General features: G+C 33.0%; 1 protein-coding gene across 1 annotated transcript in view; it reads right to left on the bottom strand.

Annotated features, from left to right (window-relative positions):
• Positions 1–1,791: 1,791 nt before the first annotated feature.
• Positions 1,792–23,555, bottom strand: part of LOC134542259 (ribosomal protein S6 kinase beta-1) — a 54,011-nt gene continuing 32,247 nt past the window's right edge. Inside the window, exon 12 of the mRNA XM_063386374.1 lies at positions 1,792–23,555. Within this exon, the coding sequence (XP_063242444.1) occupies position 23,555 (1 nt within the window). The 3' untranslated portion in view covers positions 1,792–23,554.

The raw sequence follows: 23,555 nt of genomic DNA, 5'->3' as shown, positions 1-23,555 counted from the left end.
TGAGGTCACCACAATCTACGAGAGAGATGCAAGCAAAAGAATAAATAAATCAAATATACATTTTCTATGTAGTACAAAAATAAAGCTTTAGGTCCTGGTGAATGACTGAAACAGCTCTCAAAATTTTATAGTACTGACTTGAAAATTGTATTTATAGACAATTGTGAAGTTTTCTGGTATTTTATCCTAAACACTACAGTAAAAACGACAACTCAAAGTTTCCTCAGTACAGCCTCTACACTGTCAGCTTTTACATTTCTTGATTGTGAAAACCATCAGAATGATTTCAATGTACTTATTTGAACGAAATTTTATAGTAGACCTACTGTATTAGCACAATCTGTAAACATAAAACCAATGTGAATTTCAGAAAAATTTTCAATTTTAATTTAGAAAAAATTCATTGATTAAAAATACAAAAGCATTTCTGTGGAAGTCAGGTACTGCTTTAAAGCATAAGGGCCAAACTTCAGTTGCCATGTGGTATTTTCATCAGTGATAGATGCAAGGAGAAGTTATTTAAATATGGAAGATAGCGATCGGTGAAGGCAGTATGCAATATTTTGGATGATGCAATGTAAGCTGTTACAACACCTGGAATTCCAAACCACACAAAAATTGATGCATTTAAAAGTGATAATAATATAACTGTCCAAACCTGTTGTTGTTGATGTAAGATTCCTAAATATACAAATTCTAATTTTAAAATATTTTTTTACAACTGTTTGTCATGCCATTATTTTTTACCAAGCCAATTATACGCTGGCAGAAAAAAGATGTACGACAGGTTTTTACTTGTAGCTGACTGACTCTTTTTTTTTCTTTCTTTTTGGATTTGGGAAATTATAATTTATTCACTTAAAACCCAATGTCTGCTGACATACAGCTAACACCATGTGAGCAGGCTCTTTCTGTTAGCACACAGTCAAGTTTATCCAACTTTGGCCATTTTGTTACTTATACTGTTTTTACTTAGCAGCCTAGGATTTATAAATAGGTTGCACTAAATTGCATTGATTTTAATGTTTTCTAGCAAATTTTGTCATGCAACTCAAATATTTGCTCAACTATTAGTGTTGTAACACACTAGAACTCATTGCCTGAGCTATATTTGGAAAACATACAAAAAAAACTTCTGTACCAATTCTTTTGAAATAATTTTTTTTTATAAATATCAGAAACTAGCAAAAAACCTAAAAATTCAACATTGCTAGTGAAGCTGAGCTTTAATGAACAAATGCAAACTAATGATTGTAGACACCATTTTTGATCATTAAACTTGGATAGGTCACAGATGGTCTGGTTTAAGAATGATGACAATGACAGGTTATCACTATCCTGCTGAAGCAAAACAGAGAAATTGTTTGATTTAAACACACTTCAAGTATGTATTCATGATTTTTTTTTTAGCCTAAACTAACTTTCCACAGAATTGCATAACATTGATAAAATAAGTCCAAAATTAATTAAAATATAAATTAAAAGTTCTACAGAAACAAACCAAAATTATTAAGATGTTGAATAGTATATATGTGTGTTAACACAAACACTTTCGATCCTTCAATCATGACATGTGAATAAAAAATATGGTTGTAAAAAGGTTGCTTAATGACTAACGAGCAAACATACAATGGAACTAGTATAGATTCATTTAGACTAGGTGTTGCTGAAATGACAACCACACCACTTAGCAATGACTTTACAGCTCAGATACAACACAATAACTACTAAAATAACATCCAATCAAAATTATGCTTTACAGTCTTCAGTAAACATGGTTCTAACATTATATTTCTTCTTTTTTTTTTTTTTTTGGCATGTTCAGTTCTGCAAAACACTAGTAGTTACTTCCTTAAAATTGTAGATGCTTAAGACACTGTACAAAAACCTTACATTTTTTTCAGTAGTATTTGGTGTTCACAAAATGAGCATAATAACAAAAAAAAAATACAAACAGCAATGGTGTTGAACAGCAGCCATAATATTATTCATTGGGGAAAAAAATCAGTTTTTTTAACAGTGAGATGTCATATTCTGATGCTGAATACAGTATGTGAATGAATAGTTTCAAACTGACTGTTTTCTGTTTCTTGTTCTACATACAATAAAAATACATTGTGCCCCACACTTTCAAACAATGTAGCCACACTACTGAACACTACCTAACTTCAGTGAGATGAGCTGAAAAACAACAGATAAGCATCTAAACTGTCTGAAGGAAAAAGAAAAAAAAAAATGCAAGAATTAATTTTACAGCCAATGCATGAACCATTCCATTAATGTTGAACATTCATCTATTCGCTGTTTGGCACAACTCGAAAAAACTTGAACGAAGAATTATGCGCAAGGCAAGAGGGCATCTTGACCTACCATGCAGGCAAAGGCAGCATGTTACGTTGTGCTCTTACACCCTGATAATTCGACTACGGGGCCTTCAAGACTCGAGAGGATGCTAGATGTCCTCACACACACACGAGTATTTTGCCTCAGCAGTCATGGCCACTAAGCGAATCCTACTGTAAAAGAAATTTGTAAGTTTAAAATATGTCAAATTTCTTGAATATTTTAAGCCACATTCATTCAGTTTATAATCCAATCATTTTAGCATCTCCTTCCACAGGTACTGTTAAGACTTACAAGGGGAAGCTACGATGTTCAAATCACAGATTTTATTCAAACTTTGTACACTTTTGGTAGTTCATTACTGTACCGGTGCATTGTGACCATGAGCGCGAGATGGCGGTGGTCCAGTGGTTAGTATTCAAGCTCCGTAATCGCTGGAGCTCTGAATCAAGTCCTACTCATGGTTTTTTTTAATTATTATTTTTCAACACTGGTCATATTCTTTCATACATATTACAATTAAAAGGTAATATAATTTTTAAAAAAATGTGTATTTGCATTAACTTTTATTGAATTTCCAATTTTTTTTGTGTTCACTAATGTTTATTATTACAAAAAAATTCATACAAAAAAAAAAAAGAAGAAATGTCAAAATTACGACAGGAAAACATTTCCAGCAAAACTTTATGTTATGTCAGTCGTTTCCTTGTCCATAATTATAAATGAAGTATTTGTTGTAATAATAAAATTAGTGAACAAACAATAAAAAATAGGAAATTCAATAAACTTTCACGCAAATACACATATTTTTTCATTGTATTACAATTGTAATATATATGAAAGAATATGACCAGTGTTGAAAAAAATATGAATTTACAAAAAAAAACCATGAGTTGGACTAGATTCAGAGATCCAGCGATTACAGAGCTTGACGGCTAACCACTCACCACCGCCATCTCGCTCTCATGGTCACAACGCATCAGAACATATTTGACATGTAAAACTTCTCTTGCGATTTTCTCGAAAACGCCCAAGTAATACGTCTTACTACTTGCACATTATGGTGTCCTAATGAAATACTTAAAGTGTACAAAGTTTGAATAAAATCCGTGATCCAAACGTCATAGCTTCCCCTCGTTAGTCTCACATGCCACGTTGGTTAATTAATTATTTATTACAGTCAAACCTCAATAATAAAAACCTGAAGGGACTATAAATTTGTCACTTTGCAGTATTGAGGTTTGTATTAATCAAACTATTACAAAATTTAATTACAATTTTTATGTAACATCTAAATAAAATTTGAATCATTTTTTTTTTCAATTTATTACATGCATAACACTCCTAAAAAAGGATATTTTCCAAGAAATATTGCAAACAATTTAATACAACCCAAAATGTACTTTGTAAAATTAAATTTTAGGATGGCTACACCTATGACTAAAACCAATACTTTGTACGTTACTTTTTTAAAGAATTTAAGACAGAATAATAAAGCAAATGTTTGGAAACTAACTACATAAAGACACATAATTATTTTGTACGAATATAACATTTCTAAGTTCTTTTCCCCAACCAACACCAAACCAAAAAAATGGCTAGAATATTATTTTAGATATTTCACATTCTCTATATTATTATAGGACATTTGTATTAAACATCCTTTAATACATGTAACGATTTCCCCTAGGAACAAAAATACTTTGTATTACATAATAACCATACTTTTGTACTAAAAAAAATACTTAGCACTATAACTCCAAAATAATTTGTAGGGACTGTGAGAATACTTTGTATTAATGAAAGTTTTGTATTTTTATTAATGATATTTTACTGTACTATAGATGTTATTTAAGGGTAATTCCTGTAAATTTATCATGATAGCTCTTTTTAATTTGTTGTTTGACAGCAAATTTTGCCACCAGATGTTTACTAACCATTATTAATAGCAATGGGTCAAATCCCAATTTTCTAGAATCTGAATCCCAAAGAGTACTTCAATATACCCCTCAAATCCAAATCTAGAACTTAAAGGTCCGAAATAAAATAAGGTACAAGAAATGAAACACATTAACTATGCTGTTGAAACATTTACCCTTTTAAATGGTTTATTCATTAACTAAGTTTCCAGGATCAATTTCTTAGAGAATGGTAACAGGTTAAGTATGAAACAAATTAACTTAGTAAACTTCAGAGGTTGTCAGTGTTGAATTTTGTACTTTACGTCATTTCCTCTAATATTTTTCTTAGAATCTTTTTCCTCCAATATCGAATCCTTCGTATACTAAGGATTGGTCCATCCCTAGTTATTAGCAAGCTGTAAAATATCACACAAGTAGGTTATGAACCTTTGCATCACATTTTACTGCTATTAGATTAACATTTAGTAGTAACAACTTACACAAAATTGTGGCAAAATACAAACTGGAAGAGAGCTATCGAGATTGAAAGCAATAGCCCTTGAAAGGAAGAAACGGCATGAAATGAAATAACCATCAGTGACATGTGAGACATAATACCTTGTTAACTCTTACCTTGATAAAAGTCCTGAAGGTATGTGCAGAAATGTCAGGTCTCTGCAACTCTGTACTAACATAAACTCAACTATGGAGCCGAGCCAGTAATAATTTCAGAAGCTACTCTCATACTTAAGAATGAAACAAAGGCCCAAGAAGCAACATTCAGTCACACATCATTATAACATGCAAGTTACTCTTATTACCTCATGTACTGTATATAAAAGTAAATAACATCTGTATTTTCTTCTATGCAACTTTTCTTTCTTTTATATATATACATTAATACGTTATTTTGTAAATACAAAAATTATTGATTATAATTGTTTGCTATTAAAAAAGTACATACATCATTAGAAGAAAAATCAAGACACTAATAAATATCTTGAAAATATGAGACTTTTTTTACAGCCAATTAAGTCAAATAATTATGAAAAATTAAGCCTGGTACAAAAAGGCATATTCTGTCAGCAATAAACATGAACATTGAAAGTACTCACTGCTGACTCACAAGTAATATCATAAAGGGAGAGTTAAGCCAATAATTTTAGAGGGGGAGAGGGGGAAAAATTCTATGTCACAGGCATATTACATAAGAATTCTATACTTGTATATTCACACATACACACATGTAGCCAAACATCTTTAACGTGTGTATATCATCCCTTCTAATTGAACCATTTACTAAATGCTCATCATGAAATTGTTATTCTTTATAAGTTCAATGTGTACAGATAATTATTAAAAGGACTTATTTATTAAAATAAACAACAAAAATAAAAAAGTTAAGATTTCTTATTTGTGCATTCAAGGTAACTTATTTCATTTCTGACATTCTTACAAGTTAATAAAACTGTCATATTGCTGAATGTTTATAAAATTTTACAATTTTATCTAGCGTTCTCATCCACCTATCGACTCATTCAGTGCTCATAAAAGAGTGTACAAACTATGAATTATCTGGCCTCCTTACGATACCCTAACTGAGTTCGCTCTCCCCTTGCTCATGTTTGAGCTGAAGGAAGCTGACCGTATGTACCAGGCTTTGACAAACTGTTGAAGTTAAACAGACACAAATGTTTTCATTCAATGACTTAATAAAAGAAAAAGTTAGAACTGTTAGCTACACACTCAAAATTTTAAACTGCTTGGTTAATACAAATCTTCAACTACACCGCCATAAATATATTCTTAAAACTGCAATGATCAATCTCAACAAACATACAAAGTACATTGTTTGATGAATAAAGTACCATATTCTTGACTACTGTCACAGCAAAATCCACATGGGCAACAAACACCAATCAGCAGTACCATCACGTTAGGGAAAATTGGGAGTATAGACAGCATCTTAGCAAACATTTCATTGATAATTATTTTCTTACCTTATCCCATCAGTTTTGAAAATGGATCACCATATTCCAGATCAGATAGGCCTACATTTTAAATTGTGGGACTCAACTTTTATTGAATTTATCTACACTCAGCCCAATGGTGTGTAAATCAACATTTACATCATGTAACAAATTACAAGAAGTCATTTCAAGTGAAGCAATTAATTGAAAAGTTATATTTATTTACATTAAATAACATTTTAGTAAAGCAATTTTCTTTTTAGTTAAAAGATAACTGAAAAAAATATATCTGCTAATTTCGAGCAATTAAAACTTTCGAACGGTTTTCATGTAAAAATTAGTGATCTCCAAACACCACACACTGTATTATAAGTATTTGATCTTTAGCCATGAACATCAAGACTGATCTGGTTGGTAACTTGTGGCTTGCAGCACATGCAGTCTGTACCTTTTAAACATGATTGGCCTTAACAATTCTTAATAAGAATAATTTAATACAGTAAAATGTTAAACAAGTCAGTCAATACAATAAAACTAAAACATAATAAAGTGTTGGTAAAAATGATAAACATAGGCAACACATTTCACAGAGAAAAATAAATTTTTGATGTGAAATTTTAAAAATAATTGGCTAAGGTTTTTGAATTCTGAAATATCATTCAAATAACTATAAAAGCAATTTTTCATTAAGTTTATGAAAAATAATTTTTTACTTGTTAATGATTACTGCACTGAAGTTATTTTAACAGTTTTCTATTTCGTTCTTGTAACAATACTAGACATGATAAGTACACTATTTTTTTTCTTTCAATTTAATAAGTACAATCATTTTTACTAAATGTCTGTGCTTTATAAAAATATTTTTACAACTTGATTCATTGCCACTGTGTTCAACTTTGTGTGTATCTTTGAAGAACTGTTAAAAGTGTAGAACCCCCAACTTGGTGAAAACAGATTAAGATCCAGCAAAATTATCAATTTCTGGTATGACACTGAAAACATTCTTTTACACTATAAAATTTCTTTTGATGTTGGTACCTTTTGATGCAGCAAGTTTTCTACAAAATAATCTACAAATGGGATGAAAACTACCTTTATAAATTAACATCATCATTGTACAAAGTAATGCCAAACAAATGAATAAACACTCACCGTTTCAAACAAAACAAAGTGTTCAACATTGAGTCATTATTTTGATATGTCATTCCATTTAACTTTAGTAAGCTACAATAGCAGTCTCCTGTTGCTTGGAGTTTTTCCTGTTGTCAAAATCTTTTTTAGTAAAAAACTTCCTGAAGAAGCTTTTGGAGTCGGTTAGCAGTGAGCTCTTAGCTTCACACAACTGCATTAAGCCAGTAATTCATTGAAAAACAATTTACACCAGGAAAAAAGCTGCATGAACTCTAGAGTCTGAAAACACTACTCTTGGATGACAACTTGTGCTGTTGTTAAGTCCACACAAACAAAATGTGGCTAGAAATATTTTCCTTCCATTGCAAAGGTCAGAATCTCTGCGGGCATTGAATTCTGGTGTCCTTCTAGTCTTTGGTGTGAAAGGCTAGATAAGATTCTATTCAGCACACTCAGGTTGATCACTACTGCCTGAATATATATATATGTATGTAGGTATATATATTATATATATGTTTATATTACACACTCATGTATACACATATACAACAGAGTTCCCACTCTTACTTCAGCTCATTTCCTTGAGCATTCCCCATTTTCCCTGTGCCATATCATTGGTATATACGGCAAAATAACATATAAACTACATATAAACTCTTTTCCTGCATATACAGTATGCACTGTTATTTTGAGCAACACTAAGAAACCAAACACTGCCAACCTGATAAAGATAATGAATATATTTTTTGATCAAACTTTTAAGAGATACATTATAAATTGTGATTAAAGTAAAGACTATGCCTATAGATATTTGATTATGCTTCAAATTAATACAAAATAGGTTGTTTGTATCCCTTACACTCAATGTTAGCGAAAGTCGGATATGGATCACTAACAGCAAATGAATTTATAATTAAAATACATGTTCGTATTATGAAAAATTACGGACATGTTTTTAACGTAGATACTGATGATTTCCCTGTTTTTGCAGGTTTTCAAGACACATTTTCAATTCCCTGAGTTTTTCTTGGTTGCGGGAATCCTGTATATATTACACACACACATGCACAAGCACGTAAGCACGCATGTGTACACAAACAAAATATACTGGCTTTTTCTGAAACATTTGTTGGGCATAAACTTAATGGGCGGAGAATGGGGGTAAAATTTTCCCAAAAATTCTTTCCTGGAAAACTAACATCTTTAGTTTCTGTAGTTTCCTTCGTTGTGCCTGACGCTCACCAGAAGCAGTTATGCCCCACGTTCTTGGCGTCTAATCATATATTCTTAACTCGTAAGCCATGATGTTTGAAATACGAGAGAGAAAGATAATGGGGGGAAGAAAAGGAACATATGTTCAGAAATGAAATTCTGCAGAGTTGCAGATGTGAACAGCTTCGTGCAAATTTGAATTTTGCTTGCACCATGGCAGATCTCCACTGGCTGAGAGGATGCCTGATCACAGTAAGTGATGTTCAAATGCTTCTCATTACAAGCCGGTAGGAGTAGATGTTTACAGTCATACGCAGAAGTAACCAGCTCTCTGGTCTCCCTTTGTAGTATAAAACTCCCTGTTTAAGGCAGTTGCTGACAAAGCCGCATGAACGTCTTCCTATCTGGTACATGTCCTTTGTAAAAAAGTCCTTGGTAACTGCACACTGTTCCTGATGAAATTCCTTTCGCCTCCCCACACCCCACTACACCATGTGCATGTTGGCCAATGTAAAGTCTACCAGTGCATGTTGGCCAATGTAAAGTCTACCAGTGCATGTTGGCCAATGTAAAGTCTACCATGTTATTGCTGTTTGTCAAATCTGTAATTCCAGCACTGTGTACTCACTAACAGTCAACACTGCGCTAATTTATCACAACCAACCATCTACAGTGTTATATATTTACTGGTGCTAGCTGCTAGCACATGTTGTGAACTATGTATGTGTCCCGCTTGTCACCTGCTTCTCACAGAGCATTTTATCATCACTGCACCACTGCTCACTTTGGCATTCCCTACCACCTACTAAATTTGTGCCCAGCAATTTCCAAACACACTATTTTTTTTACCACAGGATTAACCAATATAATATTTAAACAAATCTGGTTATTACTAAAATAACTTTTTTTAAGGACATATATTTTTGGATTTTTTTAGTAAGATACCTGGAGTGAACACAACACCAGTATAAAACATTTTAGGAGCATCCAATCAAATGTCATTAGATTCACTCTTCAAGTTTTATCTTTTCTGCCCATAACTGATGAACATAATATAAAAATATCAACTTTCGAGAAAGCATGTGTGGCTTATTATTTTGAATCTTGAGAATTACCCATATTTTAAATTAAATTTATGGCATAATTTTTTTATCTTAACATTACATGGTATTTTTGGTATATTTCTTTTTTATTAACTTCAACAACTAACAGGAACCTTACCTTCACTTCACTTTCCCTCACTGCCTAAGTTTTCCTATCAGCCTGGCCAGCTATGAGGTGCTGCTAGCTTCCCACCATCTTACCACACAGCTACCTGTTTCAGGTAGCTGTGATTACGTATCAACTTAGCCTGCCTCGCTGGTTACTACGAGAATGTATGCCTGCTTTGCTACGCTCTGATACCAACCCAGGTTGGCACAACGTTCAGTGGCGATATACCAAGGACCGCTATGCATACTCTGTTCCCAGAACATCCGCATTTCCTCCCCTCACCACGGCAGTGCCATTTAACCTCCAGCTCCTCTTGCCACCAATATGTGAAAATAAAGCCCCAACCAGAAGGCAACCTAAGTATTCCTCCGCTCACCAGTAAACCCCCTCCCTAACACCAGTGCGGCAACTAGTGGCAGAGCTAAGAAATACAGCCCCCACCACATAGCCTCTTCTGGGTAACTAATTATGCTTCTGTATACCCTCTAGTGACAATTGTTCTTCAGCTGATTTGCACTTTGTCTCATCAGTGCACAGTTTAACATAAAGTTCTTAGAAAACATCTTCCATGCAGTCAAATACATAGCGAATAGTGTTTTTTTTTCCCCTGAATTTCTATCTACTTTGGGTTTTCATAACTTCTGCCATGATCTGATTTCGTAACAACCCACATTATTTGGTAAGTGGATGCCAATATCAGCTATTATATATCTTACATGTTTTCTCTCATGCTTATCCTACTTTCTTCTTGTTTTTAGTACAGGTTAATTTTTTTGTGCAGTTAGCACCTAGACCAGATCCTACAATACCGCCATGGGCTTTGTAACACTTTCTGCGCTGCTGCCTTTTCGGATTCATCTCTTCCAGTTTCCATTCAATGCTTTGAGAATGGAAGCAGTCTTTAGGCTTAACAGCTGGCGTGCTGTGTGCTGATCCAGATAAGGCTAGTCCTTGTATTATTATTATTACTATTATTAGTTGTTGAAAAAGACAAGACAGAGACTGCTCGCACCACTCACATGCCTCAAGGCAAAACCATAGGTTACCTGGTGCAGTAAAAGTTATAAAGAAGTGGAAATTCCATCTTTTCTAGCCAATTAGATGGAAGAGCACCCATAAAAAAAAATGGCGACAGTAAATTTCATGGGAGATGCTGCCTGCAGATGCACAGAGAATTGAGACATGCCTCTCATAAAAGAACTACTAGAGTGGTTCTTCAACGGAAGATGAGATGTAAAATAGGATAGCTGTGAGCTACAGGAAGCCATGGAGATAACCACCACTGTCGTCAGAACTCTGGTATGGTAAACACCAGGATCCAGAAGGGAAAAAGGAGGGGGGGGGGGGGGGGGGTCAACTGGGAAGAGAGCGTACATTTATCCAGAATTCAATAATTTGCATAATTTCCCTTTCCCTGAGAAGATGATTTGGATACTGGAAGACTGCATGCAGCGGTGTCCTGAGAGATCCAATAATACCAGCTGCCACAACAGCCTGGCGATGCTTCAAATTGTGTGTGTAAGAAGGGAGAAAAGAAAGGTTTCTCAATTGAAAGGAATACTGGCCCACCCACCCACTCACTCACTGGTCTGGTGAAAAAACTGCAAAATTAATCGGAGAGAGGCAGTTGTTCACAGACAATAAATATGTACATTCAGTTGTGCTGATACATTTGTATATGCACAAAAATCTCCTAACAATCAGGGCAGTATCAACTAAACTTTCAGATGATTGGTAAAAAAAAATTAACCATAAGTAGGTACTGAAGTGAAAATTTGTGTTACATTAAGATGAAACTGATAGTGTACAGAGTACATTAATGTTTTCAGTAAACTGCTTACAATCATAATAATAATTTATAATTTCTTGAATGGGTCACAGGAAAACTAACTCAACACATTACAGTGGAAAAACAAAAATTAACGGTACCAACAACATTTTCAATCTCACATATTTAATTACAGAAATAGTCTTTGCACATATCAAATATGAAAATGACAACTAGGAAAAAAAAAAAACACGAACAAAATAAAAACACAGTAAGCAAATGTCTTTTAAATTTAAAACATATGAAGAAAAGAACACTTTGCTGCCAAGTCAACACACATTTAAGAAAAAATAGCAATATTCTAACTATCAACACATAATTTATTATTCAACATAACCCTACCTGCTACCAACACGAGCCTGTCACTAACTTCAGGTTTTATTTTGTTTTTAAAGAATTGTTATTTAAATAATAAATAGTATATAAAGTTTTTACAAGTACAGGTTTTGCCTTAGAAAAAGTAACAAATTACAATTTCAAAAATAAAAATTTTTATATGAAACATTTAAACTTTCACTCAAAAAACTATAATTATTAATGACAGCCGAAACATTTTTCTAAACTTAAAACTTCCCCCTGGGTTTAACACTTTATCAAAATCAAGTTTATCACACTTAAAAACACACAAATTACACTAATATACTAAAGATAATTTCTAAATGAACAATTTTAGCCTGTTTTTTCAAAGCAGCAGGAGTCTTGCAATCCTCGATACAAAGACGACCTCAAGAGTCAAGACATACCAAAAGCAATCAGGATCACAATTAAGCACAAACACAACTTGACCTAAATATGGTGCTAAATAGTAATATAAGAGTCAAATGAAAATGATAAACCTATTCATTCTTGTGTCACACTGACAGAGAAAAAACGTGACAGACCATAATAATTATAATTGACCCTTTGTTTTTAGTCAGGATCGGAAAACACATACAGCAAATGCTTAAACGTGACAGACCATAATAATTATAATTGACCCTTTGTTTTTAGTCAGGATCGAAAAACACATACAGCAAATGCTTAGTCATACGGACTATGGTTCATCAACTAACAGTAATGCAAGTATTTGAAACATATAGCCCTGTCAAAACAAAGCACAGTATTGCTACGATATTTTGATGTCTTGGAGAATGCTACTCGAAGTAGGAAGCTGATATCATTGCCTAAATTTACAATTCTGCTGGAATGAGTTCAAAGCAGGTGTTCTTATGTGGATGCAGTTGACTGCAATAAAAACAATAAAAGGCACTGTGTGTCGATCCTATAGGACGACGCTGCCCAATCCTAGAGACGATTGTTTCTGGTCAGCCCAGAAAATGGTGGGAGAGTTGAGGGTAAGTGGAGCGACAGGAGGAAACCACAGTACCCAGAAAAAACCATCCCCACACATTATGAGAATCTTGATACATAATTTTCTTTTACACCCTGTTCAATGGAAGGGTGGGGGCAAGAGGCCAGAAAATTGTATCTCTAAACATTGCACACTAGAGTTTTATAAAATTCTCTTGTTTAATATCAAAGAGCAGTCTAATAAAAACTACACAAGAAAATTATAAGTGTAGTTTAAGTTATAGGATTTTTACCCTTCTATCTTAGTGAGCGGATTTTTTTGGGCAGTGTATTAGAACAGTAGAAACTCCGGTGGCAAAGTTCTGTGAGTGAAGTTATTATTCATCTAAATCACATTATCCGATTTTGAACTTATTTCACAGTTCTGGCACTATTGTGGATCATAAATGTTCTACCACCTCCATTCTGCCACTACCCCATTCCCAAATCTCACCCTGAACACAATACAGAATGACCGGCAACAACACATCTCTCTCTTGGGCCAGACAGCCAGGTTTGCTAAAGAACCAGTCTCTTCCGTCCATTTCGACCAAGCCTCGGGCATGGACGTGTGGATACTGATACAAAGCTGAACAAATAATTATCTACAGCACTGAAACCACCTCACAAAGCTTCCTTTATGTACTGATAAGTTCAGGGGAACTATAACACTTAAAAAACTCATCAGTCACAATCACCTCGAACCAATCTTAACTTCTAACTATAAAAAATAATAAAAGTATTTCAATTATTTCTCTAATTAACTGGTTTATACTACTGAAAACTGAATTTCTAATAGATATAACTGCTAAGCTATAACTAGTAAAGTCTAAACTGACGTACATAACAGAGTTGCAGAGGTAGTTGTCAGATTATTTGATCGCAAGCCAATGTTTGAAATACTTATGGTAACAATTTTTGCACATTGTTTGTTGGGTAAGTTATTTTCTTTCAGCTTACAATGCAATTCTTGTCAGAGCATCATAAAATGACACAAAGTCTACAACAGTAACACCTTCATATTTGATGAGAAGCCATGGAACATTAACATTACTGTCTTTGAGCTATTATAGTGCAACACTATACATTTCTGTAGCTGGTAGGAGGAGACTAACTATTTATGTCTATAGGGGCAGAAGTATTCATCAAGAATATCAATCACATAATTTTTTTGACAGTATTATGTAGGAGGGTGTGCATTGGAAATTATTTCAGCTTTTACTTCACTTGGCAAAAACCCACAATCCTAGCCAATTCAGACAGTCAAAACTAGATGCATTGAAAAATTGATGTAAAATCAGTTTAACAGATTGATGTATTAATAAATTAATGATGACTCAACATTACATCAACATAGAGATCATTAAAGACAATCAGACAAATAAATCTAAAGTCAATACTGTGTGTTTGGGTTTGTCTTTTAAATCTTTATACGAACTGCAGGAACAAGCAGTTAATTGAAATAACGTAAAATTAAAAAAAGCAGAAAACACAGGTGAAAATCTTTAATATTTTTTTTGAAATATTTTCTTTCACAAGCAAACAATGACTTCACTGAAAATTTTTACCAGTTAATTTCCAAGTGCACAATTTTGGACCAAAGAAAGGACAGCAGATATGTATTCAAAACTGTGCAATTCTAACAAACGGCTACCATTTCACTTGCTAAAAATGCTGCACTAGATGACACATATCAAAACTAATGCCAACTTCTGCTAAATTAATTCACACTTGTTACCAAAAAACCTCTTAATTTGTCATAAATTTTTATTCAAAAAATTTATTATATCTGAGCTAGACCTTAGTTAGCGGTAAATGTAATTAAATTTGCTACTGCACCAGAAAACGTAGTGACTGCTAATAACTGCTGAGGTAGAACTGGCAAACTAGTTATTTAAGACAATTATATTAATTTCCCAGTTAGCTTGGTTAGTGATTTCTGCTAAAACTTTCTGTTAAAAATTTACGAACTTACCTTTTTGTATAGTTTAATTTTTACATAAAACAGATCAAGACACATATAATGCTGACAATATAAAAACGTAAATTCATATAAAAATTTTTAAACTATATTAGAGTATATAATAACAAAGCTGAAAAATCAATGTCCATAAATAGCATGAATACTAATACAGAATGTGTGCACATATTTTTTTAAAACATAATTCTACCTCGATGTTTCAGTGTAACTGGTGCTACAAAAATTAACATACCACTGCTGGTGCTTATAACTTTCAGAAATGCATGCTCCAACAAGACACAACCCAGACAATAGTTACGGTTAAAAATACAGATTAGCTTTACATAGACACTGTAGCAAAAAGTAACACAAATGTTCAAAAATAAATTACACAAATTTCTTTAAGGAATTTCTGACTGAACAACAAAATTTCAATTTAACCACAATAACTAATGAATAGGAACATATGAAAACATGATTTACATTTTCCATTCCACGGTTGAATACCAGTCCATGCTAAAATATTGTGCCCTCATATTTTAATTGATAATATTAAGTATAAATGTAGACATGGGTTTGAAGTTCATCATTCCAGAATATATATCTATAAACATTTCTGAAGTAATCCAGCATGTGTTGGACATAAAACTATTATGTCCTTACCTAGAGATGCCTAGTGTTTAAATGAAGAAAGTGAATCAACTCCGGAGGTGAATCCGGAAGACCCAAATGAACAGATGTCGGCTAAAAAGCAGAATACCTTGTTCCTTGAATTACAGCCCAGGGCTCATAATCTACCCACATTTCTATTGAAAGTTTGTTGTGAATGCTATAAATAGCTGGGTAACAGTACTGTCCCAATGCCCCACATTACAATGTCAGTTGCTCTAACTTGAACAACTGTCTACATTTTTATCCTCATACGCAATCTTTCTCGAAGTACAAAGGTTTGATTTTAAAATTGTGCCCCCTCCATTGGGCATTATATCGTTCCTTTAGTTATTAACTTTATCTACATTTTAATTTAGTTAAGCATGCTCTCAAAGCTAAAAACTACAACCTAGATGTGGTTGACACAGTGCACTCAACCCACCTACTTCAACCTCCCGCACACAAGAACTGCACTGCACTCATCCACAATCAAGAACGTCACACACCAAATACTGAAAATGCAATCCAACAATCTCTGAACGTGATAATAACCGCTAGTGCTGGAGAATACAATACCATGCATGTCTGTTACAAAACAAACACAAGCACGGATAACTGTGGACAAAAAGACAAGTCTCGGGAGAAAAGAGAAGGAGAAATGGTGGGAATCTGGAGGTAGTGGAGGGATTTGTTCTAGACCTTGCTACTGGTCGGAATGTGCGCACGAATGTGGCGAGGAACCAGAAATTTTAATGCAACTAACTGCCCTGTAAACTAAAATAAATCTTAAGTTCTTTGTACTATGACTTACTTAGGCTTATAGATCTTTAAACATAATGTAAATTTGATGCTTCTGTTCCAAATACTCAATGTAGTATACACAGTAAGTAAAATTAGTCTTACATCATCTAGGGGCATTAAAAAAAATGTAGATACACACAAACCATGTGAAATGCATTAACATTTTTATGGTCATGTTGTGAAAGCCTGAACTATGCTATACCTAGTATCAAAGTTACTAGTTACCAATTTTAATACTGAAATGTTTAACCATGTATACAATGGATTTTTTTTGCAGCTCAATTGTATACTCTCACTTTAAAATTTCAAAAAAGCTACATAAATAGTGGCTGTAATGAAAGTATCTTTATCTAGACATAATCATAACCAAGCTGTAAATATAATTTTGCAATTAGTTTGACATTTTCACAAAAATTAGAGACAGATATTTTGTAAAAGAAACTAAGAATAAATATGAATAATATTTTGGAAAACATTTATTTTTGTACGCCTCAATGTATATTTACTAATAACTCTACAACTACTCCACTAATTCTTACAAACTATTATTAGTTAGCTTAAAGCCTAAATTAACAGCTAATGAATGGTGCAAATAAGGCTAGGTGACAAACTCGTTGCAAGTACACTTCATATTTTTCATTTTATCAGTTATCAATCTAGCTAATCCATTTAAACAACATCTCTTCCCTTCAAATCTATATTTATTTCTGAAATCTTGTTCTTGTTTTAAGGCTTGTAATATGCTGGCATTAAAGAAACACTAACATAATATTCTACTAAGGGACCAGGATCATTTTATCTACTACCAAATGTTAGCTGTAAACAAAAGTTTATGTGGATGGATATTTTTTTTATCTGGCATCCTCTAAAATAACAGGAACCAGTTACTGATACCACAATAAAACCAGCCATTGGTGCTTGCACAACTATACTAAATAAAAACAAACAAAAAAATATCAAAGAATATGTAGGAACTGCAGCATGTAACAGAGAGCAAATATTTAAGTACGTTTAAATTTGTTTATTCTAAGCAAAATTTAAATTTAAATTTATTTTGAAATTAAGAAAATTGCTTTCTAATTTTTTATGACTTAACATAAAATAGCATAAACAAGTTATTCCACTTGATATAAGATAAATTGTCAATGATTTCAAATTGCAAAAGAGTACAATAACAATCAGCGCTCTTTAATTAATTTTCTTAGATTTAATTCTCTTTAATTCATATTCACAGATCGATCCGCTCACATTCAGGTTTCTTCGGGTGCATTACTGCCGTTTTCTAGTGGGTTACACATCATGTTTGCACAATACTACAATAATGTACATACAGTATACAGCCATATAGCATCTTATTATCACTAACTTAAAATATCATTGTACTGTGCATTAATGTTTTTGGATTCCAGTATACATAACTACATTGATGTTAGATAATTCGTAAAAATCACTGATCCGACACCACCATGTTCCTGAACGTAACAGATTGAAAAGCATTTACTGTATTACAGTATTAGGTATTTACATAAATATATGACCTAGAATCTAAAAAAACTTTTAATCCTTGATTATAAGATTATTTCTATTTATTATTAAACAACGTACAAAATAAGTTGAACTTGAATGAAAAGTAAATAAAATATAAGACAACCTTGATTATGTGCCTGATTTTATTAGAAAACATTGAATGAACATACTCAGACTATAAAAAAAACCTAGAAAATAAGACCACCTTTAAAAAATATCTACCTTCAGCATGTCACAAATATTTTGCACAGGTTTTAAACATTTTTCAATGTTTTTAAATGCAAGTGTTTACAAATTTTTATGCACTTCAAATTACTTCAATGAAAACACAAGAATATAATATTTTACAGCATATACAACTAAAATGTGCAAGTTGAAAAGCTTAAAGCTACTACTCATCTTGTATGATAGGTCAACCTGTGTGATGGTAGTACTTATGCTACTGTTACACCCAGGAGGATGGAAATGAACTATTTTTAGAATAAACTGACTAGCTTCAAAACAGTTTTTATCCTTATATGTATATCCACACTTACAACCTCCATGTGTTGGTGCTATATATTTAGGTCTCAATCTTTTAATTTCAATATTTCAGCAGATTGGCAGGACTACAATCCTGACCTATGTTTCACGACCACCAATGAGGAAAACCTGCCCAAAAACTATCTTAGAACAGGTACTAGTTCTTTTAAACAATGGTAATCATTTAACAAACAACAAGGTAAATGAGCATGAAACACCTGAACACAAGAACCTTTGTAGTTTCATGTCCAACATGAAAATAAATCTCCATAGGCATTCTACACATCTGGCCTTGACGCAGTAGGCAAAATCCAATGCCCACCAAGCGCTTTTGTTCACAAAAGCTTTTCCTGCAAATTTAAAGATCACAAAATTTGACACTTTTTAACCAGGGCTGACAAGCATGTTCCCCATTGTGCAACAGTTGTAACAGACAAACACATAAATTAACCACAGTAAAACCCTGTTAAGAAGTTTCTTGAGGTACTTGGAAATTCAGACTTATTAACAGGGAAAACTGATTAAAATTGTTTAATTATGTATATGTATTTATAAGTAAAGTGCTAAATTCTTTTAAACTTATTATGCAAGAAATTGTCTTAATTGGAATTTATTAACAGGGTTTTACTACCCACTAAGGAATCAGCCTTACACCAACACTGTGGGAAACAGCTTATCATGCCAATTAATTTTTTTTGCTAAATCAACTACTTACTTCAAATTGTTCAACTTTTTTTTTTCAAAACAATATAAATCATTATTTATTTAAACACAATTAAAAGTGTCAAATTGATAAAACGGTTCACTTTAAAATAACTATGATAGTATCAGACATCAAGTAACATTAACTTATATACATAATTGTAATTTCTAAATTATAATAAATAAAATAAAAAAATATTTCAAACCTGATTGATAAGAAAAAATCAACTCCTTACATAACAATAATATAAGTATTTCATACTGAATTTTAATATTAACATTCCAAACAAATAACCAAGAAACTGCAATCAAGTGATTGCATGCTTTGTTTTGTTTAAGGCTGGAATTTGTAAACCCTCAGAGTGAACGACCATTTTCTTTAGCAGTTCTACAAATTATAATTCTTTGTTGCATGGTCAAAAGGGCTTAAGTCAACCTGGTTGCCATAAGACTCGTGCTCTTTTGACCATGCACTAAAGATATTGATAATTCAGGTTCAATATTGGTTTGGTGGCACTCACATCCTTTGACATTAAGCTTTTTCATTCATGTTCATAACATTTTTTTGAAAGGTTAGTTTTGAAGCTCTCAATATGTCTTGTGATTACATACAACTTGAATCCTACCAGCATTCAGTTGTGACAACAGGAAGCCCAGCATTCCTCACACTTTTCCAACACATTAACAGTTTACACGCAAATGCTATTGAGCTACTAAGACTAAGATTTTTTCTGCCCATAAATTATTGCCAAACCTGACAAACAGAAGATAATACCAATCCGAAACCACTGTGAGGTTCACGAGCTGCCTCAACAGATCATCTACAGGTACATGTTAAGGAATAGACTTATATTCTCTCCCTAGTTTCAAGTTATGGCCCTTGAATATGCAGTGGTCTTCATGGTGTTATTTTCTTAAAAAATAAGGTAAGCAACTAAAAATACAAAAAAAAAAATCTTTCTAAATACTAAAAAAACCCTAAAGGTACCACTCATAGTTTTCCTGTTTAATAAATAAAATAAAATAATTAAAAAAATTATACAATCATATTTATACTTCTTTCAGAAAATATTTAACTCAGTTTTACTGCATTGTAATATTTTACATACCAAAAAATAGTGATCTTGAACTACAGTACCACATATAATAACTAACAGAATTATCATTTTAGTTCCGTTTAAAGAATTAAATATTTTTTTTTAAACTGAGGTGTGGTGAAGAGATTAACAGTGGAGAGAGAGAATAAAGGTGGAGAGAGAGGAGTGGAGATATTGGTTGAGTTGAGTGGTTGATAGTATGATAAGTCATGGTAGTTTTACTCCTACACACAAAATTGACCTGGCTACAGGATGAAACCTGTAGTGAATAATGCAGAAGTCCCAAAATCCAAATTTTAATGTTATTTTTGAAAACTTGTATAGGGTTGGGAAAAATTAGCATCTGGCTATAAATGCTATTTTTTTTCAGCTAAATCCATTTAAATTTCATTCATTTGTAAAAATATAATTTATAAAATACTACATAACTGCTACATATAGGTATTTGACAGTTTTCAAAATCATTGTACAAAATTATCTTCTTACACTCAGAAATAACCCTCTCTTGTAGACTTTCAGTGACCTGAACCAGCTTGTATTCAAACTATGCTGTTTGTCTAGGACACAAATGTATGTATAATTAAATTATTTAAATTGATGATTGTCACTTCAGAATTATCAGCACTTCAGTTAATACAAAAATACAACAGGTCCACCGCAGACTTTCCCATCTCACAGACGAAAGGTGTTTGATTGGCTAATAAGATGAAAACAAAATAGCCTGCACTTTCTTGTATCATACTTTAGTGAAAAGTGTGAAAGTAAACCACAGCAATAGTACATATACTTGGCGTTCCTCCAAATGTGACTTTTAACCCATGCATTCCAGTTATCATTCTCTACACTAGTTTTTGTTACCATACTTCGTGATATTGCCATGTCTCTGTGATGCAACCAAATTATATACATTTCGAGAAAACTTTAAAATACAACCCAACCTAACCCAATTGATCCAGAATTTTTGTACATTACTCTTAAATTAAAACTGTAACTTAATGTTTGTTGGCATATTGCAGTCTCAATTATTATTTTTTAGTTAAATAAGCATTTAAATTTTTTTGTGGTATTAATCTAAACCGACATTAAAATATTGTGGTTTTTGTACAAAACCAAACTAAAGGGTTTTTTGCAGGTATTTGTACATATATGTGAATATTTGGTTTGCAAATATTTACAACTTAAACATTAGGTTTTTAATTAATTGCATCTAAAATGCTAATTTCACAATAACAGATGCTTATATTTATACAATAATATATGGTAATTTTGGAAAAAATAGATGCTAATTTTTCCAGACCCTAACAAACCTCAAATAAAATGTTTCCAAATTCTCCAGTATAATCAGGTGAATGCATTTTTTTTAAGCAATCAGGCACACACATATGTACACATATATGCACACACACACATTCACAAACACATTAACTACACACACATGCATACACACAACACACAAGAAGTAGGCAGGCAAAATTTCACACAATTTTTCACTTTCTCCTGCCAAATTATTGCATTAGTTCAGTATTGGTTGGTGACATTATGCCTTGTGTACTTGTACAGCGAAGTTTCACAAACCAAACTTGTTTAATTGATATTGCAAACATATAAAACACGAAATAATTAAATACATAGGTAATCAACCCAAATTGCAGCAAAGAATACAACACTGTAAATATAAATACAATAAAAAATGTATATGGTAAAACTTAAAAATATTACCTAGATACACACAGTAACAAATTAGTATCCTCTGCTCACTATGATATCATGTGGATCGGACACAATGACAAGTCAAATATGTAATGGTACACAATCCCAACTAACAAACAACAGTTTTTTTTCCAGAATAATTATTGTATAAGTGAGCAATCACATTGTTGTTTAAAGTTGGAAAACTTCGAAACCATTTTGTCTATTTATTAAGACTGTCATTTCATCCAGCCTTGAGTCAAAAACTCCCAGCACAGTCACTTCAAATTAAAAGAAGCTTATTGCTATTGCAGCCAACCGTCAATGTAAAATAAACTCATCATGATTATAATAAAACAAATAAGTAAATTTATACACACAATTTCCCAAACCTGCGATTTCATTTTGCTGAGGTGAGAACTTCACCCATGTTTGGAGTGCTGAAAACTCACTGCATTAAAGGTACCAATGTTACCATTACCAAAGACCTAATTCACCCTAAAGCTTAAACTAAAACCTTTATGTACTAATAACCTCCATCATCACTCACAAAGAATTATTTTTGCCAAGCACAATCACAAAACCAAATTGTTTGTGCATGTGTGTGCAATAATACATAATCTATAAAAGTAATCAAACCATGTCACAGCACAACACATATTTCCTACTTGCTTGGCTATATTTGTAATACTTCACAGCTATTAAATTTGTCTCTTGAATGGCAAAAATGACTAGTATTACAATAATTAATTCACAAAACATGATAAAAACACTGAATTACACATGCACACATTTCTCAATTCAGTAAAAGTATGACCTCAAAACAACTAGTTTAAACTATCGTGTTACAAAGGCAAAACTAAGGCCTACAAGATTCTGTCCAAGAAATAGACGCAGCACATCAGCGAAATGATGGAAGAATTCATACAAGTTCAGCTTTTGGTCCGTCGTCGTCGGGCCGCGGCGAGGTCGTGAATTGGCGAGAAGCAATTAGGTTTAGTCGTAACGATTCAGCGCTGGTGTTCGAGGTCTCTGCAATCCTGTGTTCTAAAGGGTGCTGTCTCCACAGCTGAGAAACTGCTCTGCTTAGCAAGTAGGCAAGATACTCGACCACACTTCCCTGTCCGGTCGGTTTGGAATGTGAGTGATTCCTTCGGTAGTCGACAGCCACAGCATAGATGACCTGAGGTTAAGTGTAGAACCGTAGTTGGTAGCAGTGATGGCTTTTGCTCAAGTCTGTACGCGATATCAAAATGAAAAATTCAACTGCTCACGTTGAAGCCACTAAAAAAATCTCAGCCGGAAGTTTTGGGATTTCTACGTTGTTTCCGAAGCACGAAACTGAATGGTGATGCACGCAGGCTACCGTGGTTATGGTAACAAACAAGTGCAAAACCAAGTCCCTTGTGAGCGCTGTTCGTTGCTGGGAAGCGACAAAGATCAACCCACAACCCTGCACTAAAAACAAATAAGTTGCATATGCTTAGGCCACGGCAAAACCTTGAACACTTTCGGTCATTGCTAAAAGTATGGTTCTCCACTTTTCTGCAGTTTGATATTGATATACTTTTATATATAACTTAGAAAACAACTAAATATAAATATTTACATTGAAGCTTTGCCAAATACAACCATTGTCAAACAAACTGCTTCAAATTGTTGCTAAATTCAAACGTACGC

This window comes from Bacillus rossius (genome assembly GCF_032445375.1).
Source record: "Bacillus rossius redtenbacheri isolate Brsri chromosome 4 unlocalized genomic scaffold, Brsri_v3 Brsri_v3_scf4_2, whole genome shotgun sequence".
NCBI lineage: Eukaryota > Metazoa > Arthropoda > Insecta > Phasmatodea > Bacillidae > Bacillus > Bacillus rossius.
The sequence above is the reverse complement of the archived record's forward strand: the minus strand, read 5'-3'. Positions and strand labels throughout refer to the sequence as shown.